The following is a 25,882-nucleotide window of genomic DNA, read 5'->3' as shown; positions in this document are numbered from 1 at the left end:
AACAGCTCATGTTGCCAGAACAGAGTGAAATGAGGCGAAGGAGCCAAATCCGCCCATACACACCTTCACTTCGTGTGGGCGGGGGGCACAACGGGCAACTAAGCACCTGCCTCTGCCTGGCTCGGACACAACAGCGCCACATGCCATGGTGGAGGCTTTGAGAAGTGCAGTAGACATCTCTGACACAGACAGCTTTATTGAACAGTATCCTGCTGTTATGGAAACCCCACATGGGCGAAGAAACAGCACCCCACCTGACCAACTGACAAATTATTATGTGTCTGTTTATCCTGTGTTTTGGTGAGCCAAAGACAATTTTCCACCTAGGTGGACAATTAAAGACTTATTCTATTCTATTCTATTCTATTCAACAGCCAGCAGGTGACACAAAACAGATAATTGTGGTCCCATCAGCTTCACTACCCCCTCCTCTTCCATGGGTGTTAACAGTGCCACCTGATACCAACCATTCCCCACCTGCACCTGTGAATGATGGCACAGCCACATCTGATGCTGCTCATATGTCCTGTGTGCACAGTGGACACCACCGACAGACAGCGTGTCTGTGCTTTACCATCGAGAGCCGACAAAGGAAAATTCAGTCTGAAGCAGACAGCCCCAATCACCATAGCCATTGGACCGCCGAAGCAACATGTCATCTATGGGCAGGCGACCAGATCCGTGAACCCCGGCTGGGGATGGATGTGTCGCTGTCCTACAACATAAGCCTCGAATTTAAGTCGACACCAAAAATACCAACTTTACCCCCGCCATACTACTGTACACCTGCACCATCCGGAACTGCACTACACACTGCCAAAGTTCTTGTGAAAAACATCATTCCCCGATACAGATTGCCGGAACAGATCTGCTCAGATAATGGAACACACTTCCCAGGAGTAGTCTGTGCTGAGGTGAGCCGCTGAATGTGCAATGGTCCTTGAACTGCCCGTACCATCCAGGATCGTCTGGACAAGTGGAGAGAGCCAATTGAACGTTGAAGGAACGACTGGCCAAGAAACATCAAGAAGGCATTCCCTGGGTTGGCGCCCTACCAGCGTACCTGTGTAGCATGAGAACTACAACCAACAGAGACACTGAACTCAGCCCGTTTGAGATTGTAACTGGCAGGCCTTTCTTGGCCCCAGGAACAGATGAAAGCCTGAGTTACTGTGTACAATTGACGACGGCGATCCAGACAGCTGCTAACCAAGTGAAGCTAACCCCAAAGGTTAGCGCTAGAGGTGAAGTGCAATGGGCCATATCAGATTTTGTTGATAACTCTGTCGGCAGTAAAGGTCCAGGGCAAAAAATAAGTGGATGCATACGAGCCACTGCAAATGAGTTGATCCTACTGAAATACTGTATGACACACCTGGGCAGGGTACGAATTCTTTCTGATTTTCCGCCGATCCACTTTTGGTAGCAATCACGACTGTTAGACTCTGTTCGGTTTTACTGTCTGAGACTGAGCCTGTGTTCTGTTATCTACTGATTGTACCATCTACAATAAATCATCATCTAATCGCCGATCCTGATCATTAGACATTAAAACTTAAACACAATGCAAACCACAAAAAAATCCAACATGGGTTTGTCACTATTTTGTTTACATCTAAATGATCCCTTATGTCTCATTTAGCACATGCTATTTCCTAAAATGATTATTTTTACAAATGTGTTTATTTATCACAGCAGTGTGAAACTGGTTGCAATCATATCTGACTGTGTTGGCTAATGAAAACTAATTGCATTTCCGTATGTTTTGAACAAAGTGTGTATGTTTTGACTGAAGTGTCATTTTGCACACACACACACACACACACACACACACACACACACACACGAAAAAAACAATAAAATATGAAATACCAATTCCAACCTGGATAGAAACAATAAATAATATAATCAAACTGATTGCGCTATATGGAAGTGAGATATGGGGACCATTACAGTAAGAAATCAAGATTTTCACAATTGGAAAAAAGAAATCATAGAATCACTCATAAATTGTAAAGGCATTGAAATTACATCGCAAGAGCAAAATTAGCTCAATTTCCACTAATAATATACATTTTAAAATGTATATTATTCTTAATCTAGTGACCTAGCCTAGCTAGCGCCTACCAGGCGCAAATACGAGAAAATGAACCAGACTTTAATTTTCTGTTATTTCAATCATATCAATACCAAGTCCTTTGGTGTCAATATTGTCAAAAAGTGCCCTCAGGCATTTAATCATTAATCTCAGTTTTAACATACACAATACATCCCCCAAAAACATGACACAACAAAAAGAAAAGTACATTATTGGGAAAATATGATTACAAATTATAGTGAAATGGAAATACATTGATCATTAGAAAGAGAATACAAAATGGCTTGATACTTATACAGTAAATCATAAAAGACCCCCAGATCCAAAAAGCAGTGAGTAGGTACAGACTTAGTGACCACACACTGGCCATTGAGAAAAGTCGCCACAAACAAACATGGCAACCAAAAGAGGAGAGGGTATGCACATGCTGCACATACTGTAAGTAACTGAAAATGAAAAACATTCTCTTTTGCACAGTAAGAAATATTAAAATATTCTATCGATCTATTTCACAAAAGTTGAAAAAAAGTAATCCCAAATTTTAAAAATGTACAGAATGACACTTATAATGAAATGAAACACTTACTAGGAGAGTACCCAACCTTACTACCACTAGCGACATGCTATGTCACAGAATGCCATAAAGCAAGACACAAAATCTTCCACCAGTAGATAACATCACAATGATTTTGGAAACGTTATTTTCCTATAAATGTATATTTAACATGTAAGGGATAATCAACGACGCGCCATGCGTTTCTAGGAAAAGAATGCACGTTCAAAGTGGTAATAAGGACCGGCGCGGAGTTGATTATCCCGCTTATACCACTGCTACTATCATTTTCGTTTATATTGCCACTGTCTTAGATACAACATTGCTGTTTTTACCGTTACATTCACATTGCCGAATTAATATTCAAGTGCAATAAGCCCAAAAGAAGGGAACTACTTCATAGCCGTGCTGTATATCGAAAAATAATGCACGTTCCAAATAGCGCATCACAATAGGAAATTTGACCAAGCAGTGGTATAAGTATATACAGTATATAACACTCTTATTCGCAGTCCTTCCCAGCTGTCACTACCAGTGTAGTGGCAGTGTCAGTACCAGTGAGCGGAAAAACCTCAAGCTCCTGATGTAGTGCCCTCTGTCCCACGAACACTAGCACTACATGAAGCTATTCATGAGGATGGCTCATCTCCCTGCAGAATTGGACATTAAGGGTAAGGTCTGGACCTCTGCCAAATGCTCTTCGCGTAGAAACTGTCCACTGGCTCCTTGGATTTCCCTCCGCTGCCTTGTACCTCCATCCACTAGTAATGCTTGTATTGGTTGCATCCTAGAGAGGGGACCCAGGGCTAAATGCTGGTCTTCCATCCATCAGAAATATGCCTGGAGACCCCGGTTCTTGCTGCTGGTCCCCTTGCACCATCACCATCTGTGCTCCCTGTACTAGTCCATCTCCATGATGGACCAATCCCACTTTGGCTGCTTGGCCACCGTTTACCAGAAACAGGCCTGTAGACCCCGGGGAACCAGGAGCATGGTGATGATTTTGTATTTTGACCCCCTGTTCCCCCTGAACGAGCCCGCCCGCCAAACTCTGTTTTCGTTTAGTCCGTGCAGTACCCGAGTCCTGAACAATGACCCCCTGTGCCCCCTGAATATGGCCACCCTCCTGTAACATCAAACCCTGACCCCCCTGAATGTACCCACCCTGGGACATCACAAACCCCTGAGCCCCCTGAACGTTCCCCTCCTGGGGTATAACCAAACTCTGTTTTCGTTTAGTCCGTGCAGTACCCGAGTCCTGAACAATGACCCCCTGTGCCCCCTGAATATGGCCACCCTCCTGTAACATCAAACCCTGACCCCCCTGAATGTACCCACCCTGGGACATCACAAACCCCAGAGCCCCCTGAACGTGCCCCTCCTGGGGTATAACCAAACTCTGTTTTCGTTTAGTCCGTGCAGTACCCGAGTCCTGAACAATGACCCCCTGTGCCCCCTGAATATGACCACCCTCCTGCAACACCAAACCCTGACCCCCCTGAATATACCCACCCTGGGACATCACGAACCCCTGAGCCTCCTGAACATGGCCGGCCTGGGCTATAACCAAACCCTGACCACCCTGAACATGCCCACCCTGCTGCAATACCAAACCCTGACCACCCTGGGCCATCACCAGCCCTTGGGCCCCCTGCAGCAGGCCTCCCCCCTGCAGCAGCACCCCCTCACCACCCTGAACATGCCCACCCTGCTGAAGCACGAAACCCTGACCACCCTGAACGTGCCCACCCTGCTGCAACACCAAACCCTGACCACCCTGAACATGCCCACCCTGCTGCAACACCAAACCCTGACCACCCTGGGCCATCACCAGCCCCTGGGCCCCCTGCACCAGGCCTCCCCCCTGCAGCAGCACCCCCTCTGTGGCCGCCTGGCTCCCGTTGACCAGGATCATTCCCTGACCCAGACCCACTTGGGGCCTCTCAGCCAGCAGCACTGTGCTCTGGACCTGCTGCGGCTCCACCACGTAGTACATGGGCTGCTGCTGCACCAGCACAGTCTCGGTCGGCATGGCAACGGCTTCGCACATTTGCATGCTGGGAAGTGGGGCTGGAATGTGTTCCTCCACGAAGCTGATGCTCCTCTGTTTCTGTTGTTTAACGTTGGTTGCCACAGTGACACTGTTGTCCACCTCTGTCGTGGGAGGTGCGATCTCTTGGTTCACTTTTGGCCTTATTTCTCTTGAGTATCCACAGACCTGGGCAAGGTAGGTGAACTTTGAACCTAGGTCGTCGAGAAACTCGAGGTCGTCATCAGCCCCGAGGTGGCTACAGCAACCCACAGAGCCTGCAGGAGATCCATGTCCCTCATAGCTGTACTCCAACAGAGTATCCTTCTCGTAAGATTCCACTGCTGTATATTCAGCTTTCTGTTAAACAAAAAGAACAATCACAGTGTTACTGAGAACACGGCATTGTACCCTCCAGAAACACATTGGCTCTGGAAACGGGAAACGGGAAAAACTGCTGCCTTCTAAGATATCTACATGTAACTAGGGAGCAAGGCAGCAAGTGCCGTTCGAAACCAAAAATCTTCTAAGATATCTTAGATTTCCCGAATAACGGTCAATTTTGAAGGCAGCTTGGATATACATTGTAAGCTGCCTTCTACCCATAATCCTTTGCGGCAACATCTGAAACAGCTGTGAAAACAAAACAAACATGGCTGCCAATATCGGTAAATACCGTAGTGTTAACTTTGGGTGGTGTGTGGGCAGAATAAGCTTAAAGGGACACTTCACCGATTAGCATTAAGCTTTGTAAGATACAAAGATAAGATACAAGCTTAATGCTATAATGCTAATCGGTGAAGTGTCCCTTTAATTGTCCATCTGAGATGGTGTGGATAAAAATGTCATTGCCCTCAGAAAAGGCTTGCATTTCACACCACGCCTGAGTGAACAATACTCTTATGTGTGTTGCTTTCATATTTAACCCCTAGATTTTAACCCTATGCTACGCTGTCATAGCCTGGCTAGCGCCTACCACTTCTCAAATGACACGTGGTCTGGCAACCAGACGTTCATTTTCTCGTATTTGAAAAAAATGCTCAGATCCGTTCATTGGGCGCCACGGATGTCTATCAAATGCGTCTCTGCATAGCTCATCATGGTCTTGCTTTCTCCCCTGTTCTGTGATTGGCCACCAACATCAGGCGAAAATGGGAGCGTTAGTTTCCAGACTGCCTTAGCAGCGTGAGAAGAAATCACCGCGCAAGGCAGTAGCCTATGGGAACAACCAAGGCTAACGCTGTCACACTAAAAAAAAGAAAAAGGCTCACTATCAACTTATTACGTGAAGTTTCTTGTTTTAACAAGATCTTTTTCACGTTTTAACAAGATAAGTTTCATGTTATTAGAATTATCACCTTATTTCATGATAATGATATTTACAATTATAACATGGCATTATCACGTTATTTCTAGATGATTAAACTAAATGAAAGGAGAGGCAAGGAGAGGCAAGGCTGATAGCCTAGACTATATGGCTCACGAGTCAAACTAATTTTATGTTAAACTCAGTTTATGGTGATTCTCCAATTATTTGAACATGGTGGATTATATTGTTATAAGTATAAAAACACCCGGGCATTGTCCAGAATGTTCTGCACCTGTATTAGGCTATGCAGTAGCGGAGTGGCAATCGGGAGAGTCGGGAAGATTCCCGAATTATTTTCAAATAATTAGAGGGGATGCATCCCCTCTATTGAAATCCGGTCGCTTCTTCTTATTACAGTGCATGAAAATGCACTGTACTGTTCTTCCTAGTCTTCAACTTCTTCATCTTCTTATTATTATAGTGCATGAAAATGCACTATACTGTTATTCCAAGTCTTCTTATTATTACAGTGCATGAAAATGCACTGTACTGTTCTTCCTAGGCTTCTTCAACTTTTTATTATTCTTCTTCTAACGCACGCAATTCAGCTTGAACCGTTTAACGTAGAAACTTCATTCAAACTTTGTTGCGTAGGTCTTGCTTATGCCATGTGTGCTTTGTATTTTTCAACTTTGTAACTTTTATACTTTTTAAACTATTAGTTAAAAACTATTACAATTTCCCCCATAGACTTAACATTGCTCATTATGACATCACGGCAGCAATTAGAATCTTACGCCAGGTGGCCGGCCACCTGGGCACCAACTGTCAGTTTCTCTGGCTTTAAGCATACAGTCTCTCAGAAGACTACATATCCTGTTAACTGTTTCCTCTGTCCACAACTGTTTCAAAATAAAAGTCCTCACTGCAATAATACACTATTAAATCATTTAACCATTGAAACTACTCAACTATTGAACTGTTCAACCATTCCAACTGTCAGTTATCATCCACTATGCCTCCAGTCAACTACATGAAACCTCCATGTACCTAGCAACCAACATAGCAACCATTAAAATTAAGCGTTTATGACCGTTTCCATAGCAACCAACATGATTATACTGCAGTAACTTCTTGTTTCCTGATAGTGGCCACCATGGATACCCTAGCAACAAATGTTTCAAAATAAAAGTCCTCACTAGCAAGTTAGCTAGCTAGCATGGTTAGCATAGCTAGCATTGTTAGCATAGTTAGCATTTTTAACATTTTAACACTGCAAAAAATCATCAACTAAGTTAGCTAATCAACCTGGTTAGCATTGTTAGTAAATTTAGCATTGTTAACATAGTTAGCATTTTTAGCATTGCTGCTAGAAATCATTGGTTAAGTTAGCTAATCAACCTGGTTAGCATTGTTAGTAAAGTTAGCATTGCTAACATAATTAGCATTTTTAGCGTAACTGCTAGAAATCATTAGCTAAGTTAGCTAATCAACATTTTAACATGAATAGAAATCATTACTTAAGTTAGAACTGGAATGTTTCATCTTTAAACAGTCTACCTTCACACTATCAACTCTCTGTAAACTATGCAACCACCATGTTTACCCTAGCTACACCTTAGTAACCATATCTACATTATCTATCTATTTCTGCATTTTCATGCACTGGTAATTCCTTGGAATTGCATTTCTAGTTATTCTTCTAACGCACGCAATTCAGCTTCAACCGCTTCACGTAGAAACTCCATTCAAACTATGTCGCGTAGGTCTTACTTACGCGATGTGGGCAATGTATTTTTCAACTTTGTAACTTTTCAACTTTTTAAACTATTAGTAAAAAACTATTACAATTTCCCCCATAGACTTAACATTGCTCATTATGACATCACGGCAGCAATTAGAATCTTACGCCAGGTGGCCGGCCACCTGGGCACCAACTGTCAGTTTCTCTGGCTTTAAGCATACAGTCTCTCTGAAGACTACATATCCTGTTAACTGTTTCCTCTGTCCACAACTGTTTCAAAATAAAAGTCCTCACTGCAATAATACACTATTAAATCATTTAACCATTGAAACTACTCAACTATTGAACTGTTCAACCATTCCAACTGTCAGTTATCATCCACTATGCCTCCAGTCAACTACATGAAACCTCCATGTACCTAGCAACCAACATAGCAACCATTAAAATTAAGTGTTTATGACCGTTTCCATAGCAACCAACATGATTATACTGCAGTTACTTCTTGTTTCCAGATAGTGGCCACCATGGATACCCTAGCAACAAATGTTTCAAAATAAAAGTCCTCACTAGCAAGTTAGCTAGTTAGCATGATTAGCATAGTTAACATTGTTAGCATAGTTAGCATTTTAGCATAACTGTTAGAAATCATCAACTAAGTTAGCTAATCAACCTGGTTAGCATTGTTAGCAACTTTAGCATTGTTAGCATAGTTAGCATTTTTAACATTACTGCTAGAAATCATCAGCTAAGTTAGCTAATCAACCTGGTTAGCATTGTTAATAAAGTTAGCATTGTCACCATAGTTAGCATTGCTAGCATAATTAGCATTTTAGCATAAATGCTAGAAATCATTAGCTAAGTTAGCTAATCAACCTGGTTAGCACTGTTAGCATAGTTAACATTTTTACCATAACTGCAAGAAATCAGTAGCTAAGTTAACCAATCAACCTGGTTATCATTGTTCCCATAGTTAACATTTTAACATGAATAGCAATCATTAGTTAAGTTGGAACTGGGATGTTTCAGCTTTAAACTGTCTACCTTCACACTATCAACTTTCTTTAAACTATGGAATCACCATCTTTGCCCTAGCTACACCTTAGTAGCCATATCTACATTATCTACAATTTTTTTGCATTTTCATGCACTGGTAATTCCTTGGAATTGCATTTCTAGTTATTACAGTGCATGAAAATGCACTGTACTGTTCTTCCAAGGCTTCTTCTTCTTATTACAGTGCATGAAAATGCACTGTACTGTTCTTCCTATTCTTCTTATTACAGTGCATGAAAATGCACTGTACTGTTCTTCCTAGTCTTCTACTTCAACTTCTTATTATTACAGTGCATGAAAATGCACTGTACTGTTCTTCCTTTTCTTCTTATTATTACAGTGCATGAAAATGCACTGTACTGTTCTTCCTAGGCTTCTTATTACAGTGCATGAAAATGCACTGTACTGTTCTTCCTAGGCTTTTTATTCTTCTTCTAACGCACGCAATTCAGCTTGAACCGTTTAACGTAGAAACTTCATTCAAACTTTGTTGCGTAGGTCTCGCTTATGCCATGTGTGCTTTGTATTTTTTTACTTTGTAACTGTTATACTTTTTAAACTATGAATTAAAAAACGATTTCCCCATAGATTTAACATTGAGCTATTTCCCCATAGACTTAACATTGCTCATTATGACATCACGGCAGCAATTAGAATGTTACGCCAGGTGGCCAGTCCAGGTGCAGCAGCTCTCTCTCTCTCTCTCAGGCTTTAACTGGCTCTCTTGAGACTACATGTTCTGTTCCCCTCTATCAACAGTATCAACATAAGTCTTCCTAATTCCATCCAACTTTCTATCCATTCATCTTCTTCAAACCATTCACTCATCCACCCATTCTAAACAGTCTGCCTATCAACATCAATTAGACGATCTATATTCAACTTTTAAACAATCTACTCTGTCTCTGGCTCTCTAAAGACTAGCCAGTTAAATTGATTACACCTGTATCTGTATCCACTACTCTCAGTAGAGAGCTGTGTATCTCCATTCTACAAGAATATAAGGCACATTCCATCCAACTTTCTATCCATTCATCTTCTTCAGACCATTCACTCATCCACCCATTAAACTGTCTATCAACATCTATTAAACAATCTGCCTATCAACGCCCATTAAACTCTCTGTCTATCAACATTAATTAGACTATCTACATACAACTTTCAAAGTATTTACTGTGGGTGCCTCTCAAGCAGCGTTTATATGTCCTCCCTCGCTCCTCGATCCTCAATGATCTACATAAAGAAAGATAGAAAAAGGCCTAGACTATCCCATTGTTGCCGCTCCATCATTCTTTATGTAGATCAGTGAGGATCGAGGAGCGAGAGAGGGCGCGTAAACGCTATATGAGAGGCACCTTCTGTCTCAGGCTTTAAGCATACAATCTCATTAAGACTACAGATCCTGTTTCACTACTTCCTCTGTCCACAACTGTTTCAAAATAAAGGTCATCACTGCAATAATACACTATTAAATCATTTAACCATTGTAACTACTCAACTATTTAACTGTTCAACCATTCCAACTGTCAGTTATCAACTATGCCTCCAGTCAACTACACGAAACCTCCATGTACCTAGCAACCAACATAGCAACCATCAAAATGAAGCATTAATTACAGTTTCCATAGCAACTAACATGATTATACTGCAGTAACTTCTTTATTCCTGATAGTGGCCACCATGGATACCCTGGCAACACATGTTTCAAAATAAAAGTCCTCACTAGCGAGTTAGCTAGTTAGCATGGTTAGCATAGTTAGCATTTTTAGCATAGTTAGCATAAATGCTAGAAATCATTAGCTAAGTTAGCTAACCAACCTGGTTAGCATTGTTAACATAGTTAGCATTGTTAGCATAGTTAGCATTTTTAGCATAACTGCAAGAGATCATCAACTAAGTTAGCTAATCAACGTGGTTAGCATTGTTAGCATAGTTAGCATTGTAAGCATAGTTAGCAATTTTAGCATAACTGCTAAAAATCATTAGCCGAGTTAGCTAATCACCTTGGTTAGCATTATTAACATAGTTAGCATTGTTTGCAAAACTGCTAGCAAACATAAGCTAAGTTAGCTAAGCAATCTGAGTAGCATATTAGCTTTATTAACACATTAGCAAAACATTAAACATCCATTAATCTATAACTTTTGCCATCCATTTAAATGATTTACCTATCAAAATCAATTAAATTATTGGTCTGTCAACATTCATTAAATTATCTTTTTATCAACAGCTTTTAAGCTATCCGTATTCAATTTTAAATTGTCTATCTTCGCACTATCAACTTTCATAAAATATGAAACCACCATGTCTATCCTAGCAATACCTCAGTAACCATATCTACATGATTTATCTGTACATTTTTGCATTTTCATGCACTCGTAATTTCCCTGGAATTACATTCTCTAGTTATTAGAGTGCATGCAAATGCACTCTACTGTTATCCGACATCTTCTTATTATTATCGATATTATTATTCTTCTTCTAACGCTTTTTGTGCGTTCAATTCAGCTTCAACCGTTTGACGTAGAAACTTCATTCAAACTGCGCTGCGTAGGTCTTACTTAGGTGACTTCAGCTATGTTTTTTTCAACTTTGAAAACTTTATCGTTGAATTTATATTAATTTTTTAAAACATTTTTTCTCCCATAGACTTAACATTGGATTATGACATCATAATAGGGCAATTAGAATCTTATGCCAGGTGGCCAGCCCCACCTGCAGCAGCTCTCTCTCTCTCAGGCTTTAAGCATACAATCTCTCTGAAGACTACACATATCCTGTTAAACTGTTTCCTCTGTCCACAACTGTTTCAAAATAAAAGTCCTCACTGCAATAATACACTATTAAATCATTTAACCATTGAAACTACTCAACGATTTAACTGTTCAACCATTCCAACTGTCAGTTATCATCAACTATGCCTCCAGTCAACTACATGAAACCTCCATGTACCTAGCAACCAACATAGCAACCATTAAAATTAAGCGTTTATGACCGTTTCCATAGCAACCAACATGATTTTACTACAGTAACTTCTTTATTCCTGATAGTGGCCACCATAGATACCCTATCAACAAATGTTTCAAAATAAAAGTCCTCACTAGCAAGTTAGCTAGTTAGCATGGTTAGCATTGTTAGCATAGTTAGCATTTTTAGCATAACTGCTAGAAATGGTTAGCTAAGTTAGCTAATCAACCTGGTTAGCATAGTTAGCATTGTTAGCATTTTTAGCATAACTGTTAGAAATGATTAGCTAAGTTAGCTAATCAGCCTGGTTAGCATTGTTAGCATAGTTAGCATTTTTAGCATAACTGTTAGAAATGATTAGCTAAGTTAGCTAATCAGCCTGCTTAGCATTGTTAGCATAGTTAGCATTGTTAGCATTTTTAGCATAACTGCTAGAAATCATTAGTTCAGTTAGAACTGTAATGTTTAAGCTTTAAACTGTCTACCTTCACACTATCAGCTTTCTTTAAACTATGCAACCACCATGTTTACCCTAGCTACACCTTAGTAACTATATCTACATTATCTACTCTATCTATACATTTTTGCATTTTCATGCACTCGTAATTTCCCTGGAATTACATTCTCTAGTTAAACTTCTTCTTCTAACGCTCGCAATTCAGCTTCAACCGTTTAACGTAGAAACTTCATTCAAACTTTGTTGCGTAGGTCTTGCTTATGCCATATGTGCTTTGTATTTTTCAACTTTGTAACTTTTATACTTTTTAAACTATTAGTTAAAAACTATCACCATTTCCCCCATAGACTTAACATTGCTCATTATGACATCACGGCAGCAATTAGAATGTTACCCCAGCTGGTCAGCCACCTGGGCACCAACTGTCAGTTTCTCTCAGGCTCCTCTCTGAAGACTACATATTCTGTTCCCCTGTATCCTCTGCGCACAACAGTATCAAAATAAGTCCTCCTAATTCCATCCAACTTTATATCCATTCATCTTCTTCAAACCATTCACTCATCCACCCATTCTAAACAGTCTGCCTATCAACAACATCAATTAGACGCTATACATTGAACTTTTAAACAATCTACTCTGTCTCAGGCTGGCTCTCTTAAGACTAGCCAGTTAAATTGATTACACCTGTATCTGTATCCACTACTCTCAGTAGAGAGCTGTGTCTCTCCATTCTACAAGAATATAAGGCACATTCCATCCAACATTCTATCCATTCATCTTCTTCAGACCATTCACTCATCCACCCATTAAACTGTCTATCAACATCTATTAAACAATCTGTCTATCAACATCCATTAAACTCTCTGTCTATCAACATTAATTAGACTATCTACATTCAACTATTAAATTATTTACTCTGTCTCAGGCTTTAAGAGTACTATGGCTCTCTTAAGACTAGCCAGTTAAATTGATTACACCTGTGTCAACTACTCTCAGAGAGCTGTATCAGTGTCTCTCTTAACAAGAATATAAGGCACATTCCATCCAACCTTCTATCCATTCATCTTCTTCAGACCATTCACTCATCCACCCATTACACTGTCAATCAATATAAAACAATCTGCCTATCAACATCCATTAAACATTCTATCTATCAACATTAATTAGACTATCTACATACAACTTTTAAAGTATTTACTGTGGGTCCCTCTCAAGCAGCGTTTATATGTCCTCCCTCGCTCCTCGATCCTCAATGATCTACATAAAGAAAGATAGAAGAAGGGCTAGACTATCCCATTGTTGCCGCTCCATCATTCTTTATGTAGATCAGTGAGGAGCGAGAGAGGACGCGTAAACGCTATGAGAGGCACCTTCTGTCTCAGGCTTTAAGCATACAATCTCATTAAGACTACAGATCCTGTTTCACTACTTCCTCTGTCCACAACTGTTTCAAAATAAAGGTCCTCACTGCAATAATACACTATTAAATCATTTAACCATTGAAACTACTCAACTATTGAACTGTTCAACCATTCCAACTGTCAGTTATCATCCACTATGCCTCCAGTCAACTACATGAAACCTCCATGTACCTAGCAACCAACATAGCAACCATTAAAATTAAGTGTTTATGACCGTTTCCATAGCAACCAACATGATTATACTGCAGTAAATTCTTGTTTCCTGATAGTGGCCACCATGGATACCCTAGCAACAAATGTTTCAAAATAAAAGTCCTCACTAGCAAGTTAGCTAGTTAGCATAGTTAGCATTGTTAGCATAGTTAGCATTTTTAGCATAACTGCTAGAAATCATCGGTTAAGTTAGCTAATCAACCTGGTTAGCATTGTTAGTAAAGTTAGCATTGCTAGCATAATAAGCATTTTTAGCGTAACTGCTAGAAATCATTAGCTAAGTTAGCTAATCAACATTTTAACATGAATAGAAATCATTAGTTAAGTTAGAACTGGAATGTTTCATCTTTAAACTGTCTACCTTCACACTATCAACTCTCTGTAAACTATGCAACCACCATGTTTACCCTAGCTACACCTTAGTAACCATATCTACATTATCTATCTATTTTTGCATTTTCATGCACTGGTAATTCCTTGGAATTGCATTTCTAGTTAAACTTCTTCTTCTAACGCTCGCAATTCAGCTTCAACCGTTTAACGTAGAAACTTCATTCAAACTTTGTTGCGTAGGTCTTGCTTATGCCATATGTGCTTTCTATTTTTCAACTTTGTAACTTTTATACTTTTTAAACTATTAGTTAAAAACTATTACCATTTCCCCCATAGACTTAACATTGCTCATTATGACATCACGGCAGCAATTAGAATGTTACCCCAGCTGGTCAGCCACCTGGGCACCAACTGTCAGTTTCTCTCAGGCTTTAAGCATACAATCTCTCTGAAGACTACACATATCCTGTTAAACTGTTTCCTCTGTCCACAACTGTTTCAAAATAAAAGTCCTCACTGCAATAATACACTATTAAATCATTTAACCATTGAAACTACTCAACTATTGAACTGTTCAACCATTCCAACTGTCAGTTATCATCCACTATGCCTCCAGTCCACTACATGAAACCTCCATGTACCTAGCAACCAACATAGCAACCATTAAAATTAAGCGTTTTTGACAGTTTCCATAGCAACCAACATGATTATACTACAGTAACTTCTTTATTCCTGATAGTGGGCACCATGGATACCCTAGCAACTACTGTTTCAAAATAAAAGTCCTCACTAGTCCTCACAGTAACTTCTTGTTTCCTGATAGTGGCCACCATGGATACCCTAGCAGCAAATGTTTCAAAATAAAAGTCCTCACTAGCAAGTTAGCTAGTTAGCATGGTTAGCATATTAGCATTGTTAGCATTTTTAGCATAACTGCAAAAAATCATCAACTAAGTTAGCTAATCAACCTGGTTAGCATTGTTAGCAAATTTAGCATTGTTAGCATAGTTAGCACTGTTAGCATTTTTAGCATTACTGATAGAAATCATCGGTTAAGTTAGCTAATCAACCTGGTTAGCATTGTTAGTAAAGTTAGCATTGCTAGCATAATTAGCATTTTTAGCGTAACTGCTAGAAATCATTAGCTAAGTTAGCTAATCAACATTTTAACATGAATAGAAATCATTAGTTAAGTTAGAACTGGAATGGTTAATCTTTAAACTGTCTACCTTCACACTATCAACTCTCTGTAAACTATGCAACCACCATGTTTACCCTAGCTACACCTTAGTAACCATATCTAAATTATCTATCTATTTTAGCATTTTCATGCACTGGTAATTCCTTGGAATTGCATTTCTAGTTCTTCTTCTAACGCACGCAATTCAGCTTGAACCATTTAACGTAGAAACTTCATTCAAACTGTGTTACGTAGATCTTACTTACGCGATGTGGGCTTTGTATATATCAACTTTGTAACTTTTATACTTTTTAAACTATTAGTTAAAAACTATTACAATTTCCCCCATAGACTTAACATTGCTCATTATGACATCACGGCAGCAATTAGAATCTTACGCCAGGTGGCCGGCCACCTGGGCACCAACTGTCAGTTTCTCTGGCTTTAAGCATACAGTCTCTCAGAAGACTACACATATCCTGTTAAACTGTTTCCTCTGTCCACAACTGTTTCAAAATAAAAGTCCTCACTGCAATAATGCACTATTAAATCATTTAACCATTGAAACTACTCAACTATTGAACTGTTCAACCATTCCAACTGTCAGTTATCATCCACTATGCCTCCAGTCAACTACATAAAACCTCCATGTACCTAGCAACCAACATAGCAACCATTAAAATTAAGCGTTTATGACCGTTTCCATAGCAACCAACATGATTATACTGCAGTAACTTCTTGTTTCTTGATAGTGGCCACCATGGATACCCTAGCAACAAATGTTTCAAAATAAAAGTCCTCACTAGCAAGTTAGCTAGTTAGCATGATTAGCATGGTTAGCATAGGTAGCATTTTTAACATAACTGCAAAAAATCATCAACTAAGTTAGCTAATCAACCTGGTTAGCATTATTAGCAAATTTAGCATTGTTAGCATAGTTAGCATTTTTACCATTACTGCTAGAAATCATCGGTTAAGTTAGCTAATCAACCCAGTTAGCATTGTTAATAAAGTTAGCATTGCTAGCTTAATTAGCATTTTTAGCGTAACTGCTAGAAATCATGACCTAAGTTAGCTAGTCAACATTTTAACATGAATAGAAATCATTAGTTAAGTTAGAGCTGGAATGTTTAATCTTTAAACTGTCTACCTTCACACTATCAACTCTCTGTAAATTATGCAACCACCATGTTTACCCTAGCTACACCTTAGTGACCATATCTACATTATCTATCTATTTTTGCATTTTCATGCACTGGTAATTCCTTGGAATTGCATTTCTAGTTATTATTATTCTTTTTACCTTTTTGTGCGCGCTATTCAGCCCGAACCGCTTAACGTACAAACATGGTTGAAACACCGTTCTGTAGATCTTCCAAATATCTACTAGACAATCTATTTGACATTTTTGAGAAGTTTATACTTTTTGAGATATTTGTAATTAAAAGTGTATTTTTCCCCCATAGACTTTAATGGAGAATGTGATGTCATAATGAGCCAGAACTCTCAGTTCCCAGTCTAGTTAGAACACTGCCCTGTGAATCCAACTGTCACTTTTAATCAAAGATTCTAGAACAGAGTTCCACTTTAGAATGTTTGGCTTTAAGCATCTCTCTCTCTCCCTGAACTACACATCCTATTGAAGTGTTTCCTGTGTGTCAAAATAAAAGTCTACCCAACAGATTGCATCCCCTCGTGTAATTCCTCGGGAATTGCATTTCTAGTTATATATTTACTCTCTCTCTCTCTGTCACGCACACACACACACACCTGTGAGAAGTAGTTGTCCAGAAGTGAGTCTGGTAGTGCCATAAATGTGAGCTGGTCCTCCTCTCTCATTTCCCTCATCTCCTGTAGATATGAGAGCACCTCCCCATGGGCACTGTAGTCCATGTCCACCATGTCTTGCGGATCATAGTCATTGTAGATGCTCTCCTGCAGCTGCCTGCTTGTCGTTGTAGCGGTTGCCATGTTTCCGAAGGCTGGAGCTGAAACTTCTCTGGAGATATGTACCGGAACACTCATCAGAGGAACCTCCTGCTCAAAGAAGAGACACAAATACAAAATTGTTAATGGTTTAGTTGACTTTAGTTGACACAATATAACTTGATACTAAACTTAAAGATACTAGGGTGCAGACATTGGCCGGGTTTCCCAGATTCGTTAAGAAGCTCTAAAAGGAATAGTTCGGTAGTGCTAAGAACTTCTTAGGAGCGCTCTAAGAACGTTCTAAGAATGCTCCTAAGAACGTTCTAAGAATGCTCCTAAGAAGTTCTTGGCACTACCGAACTATTCCTTTAAGAGCTTCTTAACGAATGTGGGAAACTATTTATGGTATTCAACAATCTTCTATAGCAAGTTTCACAGCGAAATACAGCTTCTGTCATCTTTTATCAGGGATTTCGAAAACCCGGAAGTACTTTTTCAGATACCTGACAACCGTGTGTGCCTAATATAACACAACAGAAGTTAAATTCCGCTGCAAAACTTGCTATAGAAGATCGTTGAAGACCAGTAACCACTCGGTAAGTTGCACATTTTAAAAAACGTTTAGAGCTGTTTTAAGGACAGAATAGGCCATGCCCGTAGTGAGCAATGCTGAATCCATACAGAGAACATTCTAAGGCAGCCTAAATCGCAGAAACAGGATCAATCTTCGAGATTTCAGTGTCAAACACTCTTTTGCATCCTAGGCAATACAGAAAACGGGCTTTACATGTAAGTGTAAAATACACACACACACACACACACACACACACACACACACACACACACACACACACACAAACACACACACACACACACACACACACACACACGGTGAATTCTGATCTGAAGCTATTACAAATATCCTCTTGACTGTCCGTCAACATGCCAGCCAATCACACTGTCTAATTCAGTGGTAAGCCCATCCCACCTGGCTATTGTTGCTATGTCCAACTTTACCTCACGTCCAAAATGATAACAGCAGCTTGTTTCTGCACTGCTCAGTCTCTAGCATGTTTTCCATACAGTATGTAAGAAGAGTCTGATATCCCAGCATATCATGGAAAATGGTGAGCAATGTAATCCAAAATTTGCTACAGTAGTATCTACATGGTTGGTAGGGCTACCAATAGCTTGGATGAAAAAACATTCAGCCTGATGTTAACGTTAGAACATACCAAATTTGTTGCCTAATTAGAAATGTCTGTAGGCCTACCATGAGCCTAATGAATAGGTTTTCTAAAAAATACAGTTTATAATAAAATAACAATTTTTTTTTACAATCTTTTGGCAATGGCAAGTCAAGTAGGACAAAATAGGCTCGCCTATACAAAATGTAAAATAGAGCCCAGGGCTCCGTGCCGGGACTACTTCCGTGCCGAGACTACCTCCCCAGGTGGTCTCAGGTCGGTTTGCACTACAGGTGTCCTGAGTTCCGTTGGACTGTATACAAAATGCTGAGTCATCGACCTGAGTTCGTTTAGAGGTCTGAAAGGGACCAGGCATGAAAACACCCTGCAGTCTGCATTGGATGACTTACAGTATGTGAGAGCGCCATTGCCATCTAGTGATATGAGAGTGGAATCTCCACTGTCCTCTCCCCCCAGTAAGACCGCATGTGAAACATTTATATTTAGCGTGTAATTACCCTGTCCTCTCCCTTTCCCTCCGTGTGGTACGAGATGAGATGAGTCTTGGCATCGAAGGGCAGCTCAGTGAAGTCTCCAACTCCTCCGCAGGTGCAGAACAGAGCCAACAGGGGGATCACTAATAGTACACACACACACACACACACACACACACACACACACACACACACACACACACACACACACATGTTTTAGGTGACAGCCCAAATAACTATGTCCACCATCCCCATGTGTTTCTTTTTTTTTTTTTTTAATTGTATCTTTATTGAGCCCAACAGGATAACCATGTAGACATTTCTTTACATATTTTCTGTTTTGTTATAAGGTCATCCCCATGTGTTTCAAAGACAACATTTTCCGTGTCTATATTCCATGCCTTTTTTCTCTGTCTTTCCATGTATTTCATTGGAGCAGTTAGGTGGGCAACACTTTACTTGAAGGTACTGTATCTACATAAGAGTGGCATGACATATGAATATATGATACATGAACCCGGACCCTAACCCTAACTTGTCATAACAAAAAACAAATGACACTTAATGACAGAAGTGTTATGTCATAAACATTTATGACTTGTTTATAATGTTTATTGACGTGTTCATGACAGTGTCATATCACACTTATGTAGCCTAGATACCTTCAAGTAAAGTGTAACCATTAGTTTTTACCATGTGCTGACATCAAGTCTAAGTTCAAGTTTATTATAGCCATTTCAACAATATGAAAATACAGTTGATAGGAATGCATTTGGTATGCTCACAGGTAACACACATAATGACATCACAAGACTGAAGCCAAAACAGGCACATAATTAGCAACACTAACACTTAATATGCATAGAAAAAAGTGCACGATTTACAGAAAAGCAGCAGGTTATGAAGTAACCCATAAAGTGCTAAGCGCATGTTCAGGTGGCGAATAGCTTGCGTATAGGTACTTTCCCTAAAGTGTGATGTTTTACAAGTGATACTCCTGAACCTTCTCCCTGACGCTAAGGGTGTGAAGAGGTGGTGTGCTGATAGGAGAGGTCAGAGATGATGTTTTTGCCTGTCCTGGAAATTCTGGTGATGTAGTGTGAGGCTATGGTAAACACATTGTTTGAAACATCATACTAACTACAGTATACTACTGCTGTACTACAGTATACTACTTTACTACTGCTATACTATACTACTGCTATACTATACTACTCACAAGTGACCGACAGCCTGTGCTGGAGGAAAATCAGCTGTAGCACCTGCCATGCCTTTTCTAGTTTTCTCATTTCTCTCAAACTTTACAAAGTTTACAAATAAAGTTTCTTGTTAAATGTATACATTTTACCATGCATGTCTTTGTATGCTGTTGGTTGTACTAACAGACCCTCTATAGAATATCTTCCATAAGTTTTTTTTAGAAAACCTAATGCTATTTGTTTTATCTACCGGTATGTTTCATGAGTTTATGTTTAATCATTTGTGCGTCTTTCTCTCTCTCTCTCTCTCTCTATATCACACACACACACACACACACACACACACACACACACACACACCAGCTTGAGGTGATGTTTACTCACACAATAGTGAAACTAAGCCCACGAGTAGTGCTCCTATTGCAGCACCCCCCAGTTGGGATGACTTTTTGACGGATGTCCCTGTCAGCTCCTGCGTCCCTTGTGGATTAGGCCTACAGGAAGTCACACCTTCGTCACAGGTGCACACCTCCAAGTGGAGGACTTGCGGTTGAGGACAGGCCAATCCCTGTTGGTCTCGCACCTCGAAAGTGATGTCATAGTACCCAGGCCAAATGCCATCTTCAGCCCAGAGAGATACTGAATCATCTACACAAAACCACAAAAAAACACACAAAACCACACAGAAACCACAGATTAATACATCACCCTACATTTCATACTGATATTTCACATATCTCACTGATTTTAGAAAATCTCTCTGTACACGTCTGTCCATTAACACCCATCCAAAGTTATCACAATCATCCTACAAAATGTCAAAAGATGAAAAAAAAAACAAGCTAAATGATTGGCAGTGAGTATGCATACCCCTCCCACACACACACACATAATACATACAACTAAACTGGACTGGGAGCTATCACAAAAAAATCTGTGCTAAACAATTGCTCATGTCACTTAGTATTTGTGCCATTATGACAGAACACATCCTCAGTGTTGTCCTCATTCACCTCCAGTCCTCTCAAGCCTCCAGTGCACCCCCACGCTCTCCAGCAATGTGAACGTCAACGGGGGGCCGTTTGGGTCTCCATCTGGATCCTCTGCCGTCACGTTTACCACCTTCACAATAACATCTCAGTTACTATCAAATTGTTAAAGGCAAGATTTACTCTACTCTCCCTCTGGTTGAGAGACGCAATAATAAACAAACTAAAATTGCGTCTTTTGCAACAAAGTGTGTACATAACTCCGATATAACATAGTATAGAGGGAATGCATCCACAGGAGTCTGTAGAAAAAGATCCTCCAAATTCCTGTAGCATAGAAGCTCTTTTGCGTTTTGATTTTGGAGAGGGGAGTGGGAGGACAGTTGCTAGATCAGTGATCGCCTACAGAAGGTCCCAGCAGCTTAAGACACCACACACAACATACACTACATTGCTTAGAGCACCTTTAAGGTAAAACACCTATCACTTAGCCTTTTTCATTTGCATGTTCTCTCTCTCTCTCTCACACACACACACACACACACACACACATGGCGGTATGACAAATCTCCCCCAGTGGTTGACGGGAGTGGAAGCTGACCCTCACCGTGGTGTCACTGCATAGGAACTGAACATAGCTCTCAAGATGGGGGCAGTTGTCATTTACATCGTCCACATGCACTTCAATGGTACCAGTGGCTGTCTGGGTTGGCATATCTGGAAAGAAGTGAGAGAAAATAAACTGTCTGTGGAATGTGAACACACTCATTCATGTGAAACACAACCTCACATTTAACAATAATAACAACAACAGTAGACCAAGTTTGTATTTAGAAATGTAGGCACAGAGATATGAGCCAAAATGTAGTGCTGTAGAGTTAAATCATATTAAGCTGTAGTGGCGCCCCTGATGAGTAAAAGAAAAAGTGATCTGGGCCCCAGCTGTGGCGCAACTGGCTGGGGCACCTCCACCATACGCTGGCGACCTGGGTTCAATTCCCACCCCGTGGTCCTTTCCGGATCCCATCCCTGCTCTCTCTCCCATTCATTTCCTGTCGATTCTGCACTGTCTCTATCATTAAAGGCAAAAAAGCCCAAAAATATATACTTAGAAAAAAACCCCACAAAAATAAGTAATCTCTTGCCTTTGATCTTAATTACACACAATAAAACAATGGGTAAATAAGTCCAGTTTACACAAGTTATCAGCATAATTGTCTTATTTGGCATTTCTTCTGAATGAAAAATCAAAAAATCAGATTGTGTATGGACCTAGCCTGCTATGTTTTACATGATTTTCTTTTTTAATGAACTCTAAGCAGCACTGGAAACCACCGAGGCACTGGCTAGTCAGTGAGAGAGGCCAGAGGCGTTTATACCCACCATTTGTCAAACAAAGAATCTTGGCTATGTAGGTCCCATTCACTACATGTGGAGACTCCCGGTCTGGAGTCTTAACGAGGGTGATCTCCGCCGTCTGTTCATCAATGGAGAACCAGTTTCCCGGGTCGTAACCTTTTGCATATCTGTCACATAAAATTCAAGCGAAATTCGTCTCACATCAGCCTGTACAGTAACTTTCAAGTAAGAGTAATTGAAACGGACTTGTGATGCCATTGAATGCATGTGAAGACCGGCCTAATGACGTGGACTCTGTCTCATAATAACAGGGTTGGGTGGAATCATTAGATTGGGTGAATTCACCTTTCTGAAGATAACGTATGGGTAATATCACAATCAGGGTGTGTGTTTTGTTTCAAAATGGTCAAACATGGCCCCAGCCGTGGCGCAACTGGCTGGGGCACCTGCACCGCACGCCGGTGACCCGGGTTCGATTCCCGCCCCGTAGTCCTGTCCAGATCCCACCCCGACTCTTTCACCCATTCGCTTCCTGTCTCTCTCTACTGTCCTGTCAAAATGAAAGGCACAAAAGCCCCAAAAACATACATAAAAAAAATGGTCAAAAACTATGGCGAACGAAAAAAAAAACAGAAGGGATGCACATTGGGAAAAATCACATAAGTAAATATCACATCTGAAGAATTTTACATCCTACTGATAGATAGTCTATACTTGTACATAGCAGTAGTCTATACTGTCAGAAATATTAGTGTTTTTATGTGTATATGGGAAATAATATGCATAATAAAGGTTTAGTTGCCAATACACCCATTTCTAAAAATATGTGTGATTTGTTTTGCACTGAATAGCCGTGTCACTTTTAAATGATTGCTTGTCATTGAACACCTCTGATGTTGTTGGGCAACTGTGAATCTTACTGTATATCATATCTTAATTGAGGTGTGTCTGGTGGACTGTTAAACATTTGAATTGGCATTTTGGTGTTTAATTTGCTAAACCCACAGAGTTAATATGTTATTTCTAAAATGTTAACATTCTGACACTGTTTGTACCAAATGCCCTTTTGGATGAAATTATGGTATCCCTGTACCTGTTTTCACAGGTGCATACTTATGCTACAGTATTTCAATTGCATTTGAAATTACAGTTGTATTTCAACACCCTCTAGAAAGTGGTAAATAGAATCAAATGGATTCCAGTTTCATCAAGTGATCCTTTGCTTTGATTTAAAAAAAAGTTTAAAAAGTTCAACTCAGGAATCCATCAAAACTAAAATCACCTGGATTCCATCATAGAATCCCATGGTCTAAGCAGACAGGCAGTAATTTAAAGAAGAGAAGCCCTCCAATTATGAACAAATAACTGAAAGGGAGAGATAAGGTGGCACCAATATAAGCATCTCATGGTATGAAAACATGACTTGTAAGAAGGGTGTCACTTGCGCTCAAGCCTTTTCGGTGCTCACAATCCAGGACTACAGGATCAGAGCAGCTGGCTGGGCTACTTCAAAGAGACTAAACCCAGAGATGACCGGAGAAGTCAGATTACTTAGGAACTTATTTTATTGTGGTGCACAATCGACTGATGTTTCGACGCACTGTTACTTTCTCAGAATCAAACTTACTGTGCCGAGTCGAAGTGCTCCCAAGTGCTATTCCGCCATACACTATAGCTATCGTTCTTACCCACTTAGAAAAGCGTCACATTTTATTTTGTTGCACCATACTTGGTCATGTAACTACTCTTATAACTGTTTTTTGATAGGGAAAACGTTGAGGTGTTTGGTTGCTTCTACGGTAACTTCATCTCTGTTTGGAACCTAATGAATGAACTGAGCTAGCTAAGTGCTATCAAAGTAGCGCCGCATGCCACAGCCATTGAGAGCACGGCACGCATTGAAACGCGAGAGGTATGTACAGTATCGACTCGTCTTAGTTAGGAGTGTTCCTTTAACATGATGAAGTGGTTTAGATTTAAAATGAAACACAACTTTGTGGATAAAAATGAAAGGTGCATTTTGTGCCAAGAAATTGTATTTTTACTGTTCTTTTTTCCAGTTGTCAAGGTGCTTTTATGTCTAGTCTTTACTATTAACATACAGTATAATATTTCAACATTATGACATATGGGGTATACAGGTCTGTGTGTCAAATATGGCAAGCGCACACCCTGATTGTGAAACTACTCATATACAGTCAATATAAAGCAGGGTTTCAATTTGAAAACAGAGTGGAAGAACTCCTGACCTGACATTTGTGGCCTGTTCTCCTGTATCTCCATCTGAGGCAGGAAAAGAGGCAATGACCTTGGGTTTGGGGAGTTTTCCGTTGCCCTCTGGTAGGGAAATGGGCTTGGTTTTTGGTCGGTAGACTGGCCCATCCGGTTGGTTTTTCACATTGATCTTCACCGGGTATTTTTTATACTTTGAAATAATGCTCAAAGGCCGTTTGGGCCTTTGTCCTTCAGGCTTTCCAGGGGCCCCTGGAACCCCGCCGGTTCCTCCTCCGCCACCACCACCAGGTCCTCCAGAACCTCCTCCACCTCCAGGTCCACCACCACCAGGCCTTACTGATCCTCCTCCACCTCCAGGTCCACCACCACCAGGCCTTACTGATCCTCCTCCACCTCCAGGTCCTCCAGAACCTCCTCCACCTCCAGGCCCTCCAGGTCCTGCTCCACCTGTGCCCCCAGGACCTCCGGCTCCACCTGTGCCCCCAGGACCTCCTGCACCACCTGTGCCCCCAGGACCTCCTGCTCCACCTGTGCCCCCAGGACCTCCTGCACCACCTGCACCACCTCCTCCTCCTCCTCCTCCTCCACCACCTCCTCCTCCACCACCTCCTCCTCCTCCACCACCACCACCTCCTCCTCCTCCGCCACCTCCTCCTCCACCACCATTTATTGGTTCCCTGGCTCCTTCGAGTGCTGCATTCATCACCACAATCCCCAGGTTCATGTTGGGCACTTCCTCAAAGTCAACAGGCTGCAAGATGGAAATCCTCACATCAGTGTCACCAATCACACAGTCATCTTGAAGAACAGCATTGTGGGCTAGTTCTTATTTTATCATCTTCTTCGCCTACATTTCTCAACCTTAAAATGTTGCAAAAAGATGGTGCCCCTCTAGAAAACGGGAACTGCATCCGCAACAGCAAGACGAACATACCTTATTGAGCATCAGCACCCCCTCATTGGTCTTCGTATTGGTGTAAATGCTGAAGTAATCGTCCTCATTTCCAGACACAATGAGATACTCAGCTTGCCAATTCTCTGAGCCTACCAGGTCACCATCGAAGGATTTGATGCGCAATACCTCGCCTTGCACATTTTCATCAATACTCACTGAAAACTAAAACAACAAGAGA

At 40.7% G+C, this 25,882-nt stretch overlaps 1 protein-coding gene across 1 annotated transcript in view; it reads right to left on the bottom strand.

Moving 5' to 3' along the window:
• Positions 1 to 2,208: 2,208 nt before the first annotated feature.
• Positions 2,209 to 25,882, bottom strand: part of LOC134101606 (desmoglein-2.1-like) — a 35,462-nt gene continuing 11,788 nt past the window's right edge. The window contains exons 7-16 of the mRNA XM_062555313.1: positions 25,684 to 25,866; positions 25,398 to 25,500; positions 24,764 to 25,277; positions 22,539 to 22,681; positions 21,763 to 21,872; positions 21,180 to 21,288; positions 20,551 to 20,814; positions 18,992 to 19,110; positions 17,128 to 17,394; positions 2,209 to 5,040 (exon numbers count right to left, since the gene is read on the bottom strand). Of these exons, the coding sequence (XP_062411297.1) occupies positions 3,439 to 5,040; positions 17,128 to 17,394; positions 18,992 to 19,110; positions 20,551 to 20,814; positions 21,180 to 21,288; positions 21,763 to 21,872; positions 22,539 to 22,681; positions 24,764 to 25,277; positions 25,398 to 25,500; positions 25,684 to 25,866 (3,414 nt within the window). The 3' untranslated portion in view covers positions 2,209 to 3,438. The remainder of the gene's footprint in view (positions 5,041 to 17,127; positions 17,395 to 18,991; positions 19,111 to 20,550; positions 20,815 to 21,179; positions 21,289 to 21,762; positions 21,873 to 22,538; positions 22,682 to 24,763; positions 25,278 to 25,397; positions 25,501 to 25,683; positions 25,867 to 25,882) is intronic.

The sequence above is a fragment of the Sardina pilchardus genome, chromosome 15 (assembly GCF_963854185.1).
Source record: "Sardina pilchardus chromosome 15, fSarPil1.1, whole genome shotgun sequence".
NCBI classification, from domain to species: Eukaryota; Metazoa; Chordata; class Actinopteri; order Clupeiformes; family Clupeidae; genus Sardina; species Sardina pilchardus.
The sequence above is the reverse complement of the archived record's forward strand: the minus strand, read 5'-3'. Positions and strand labels throughout refer to the sequence as shown.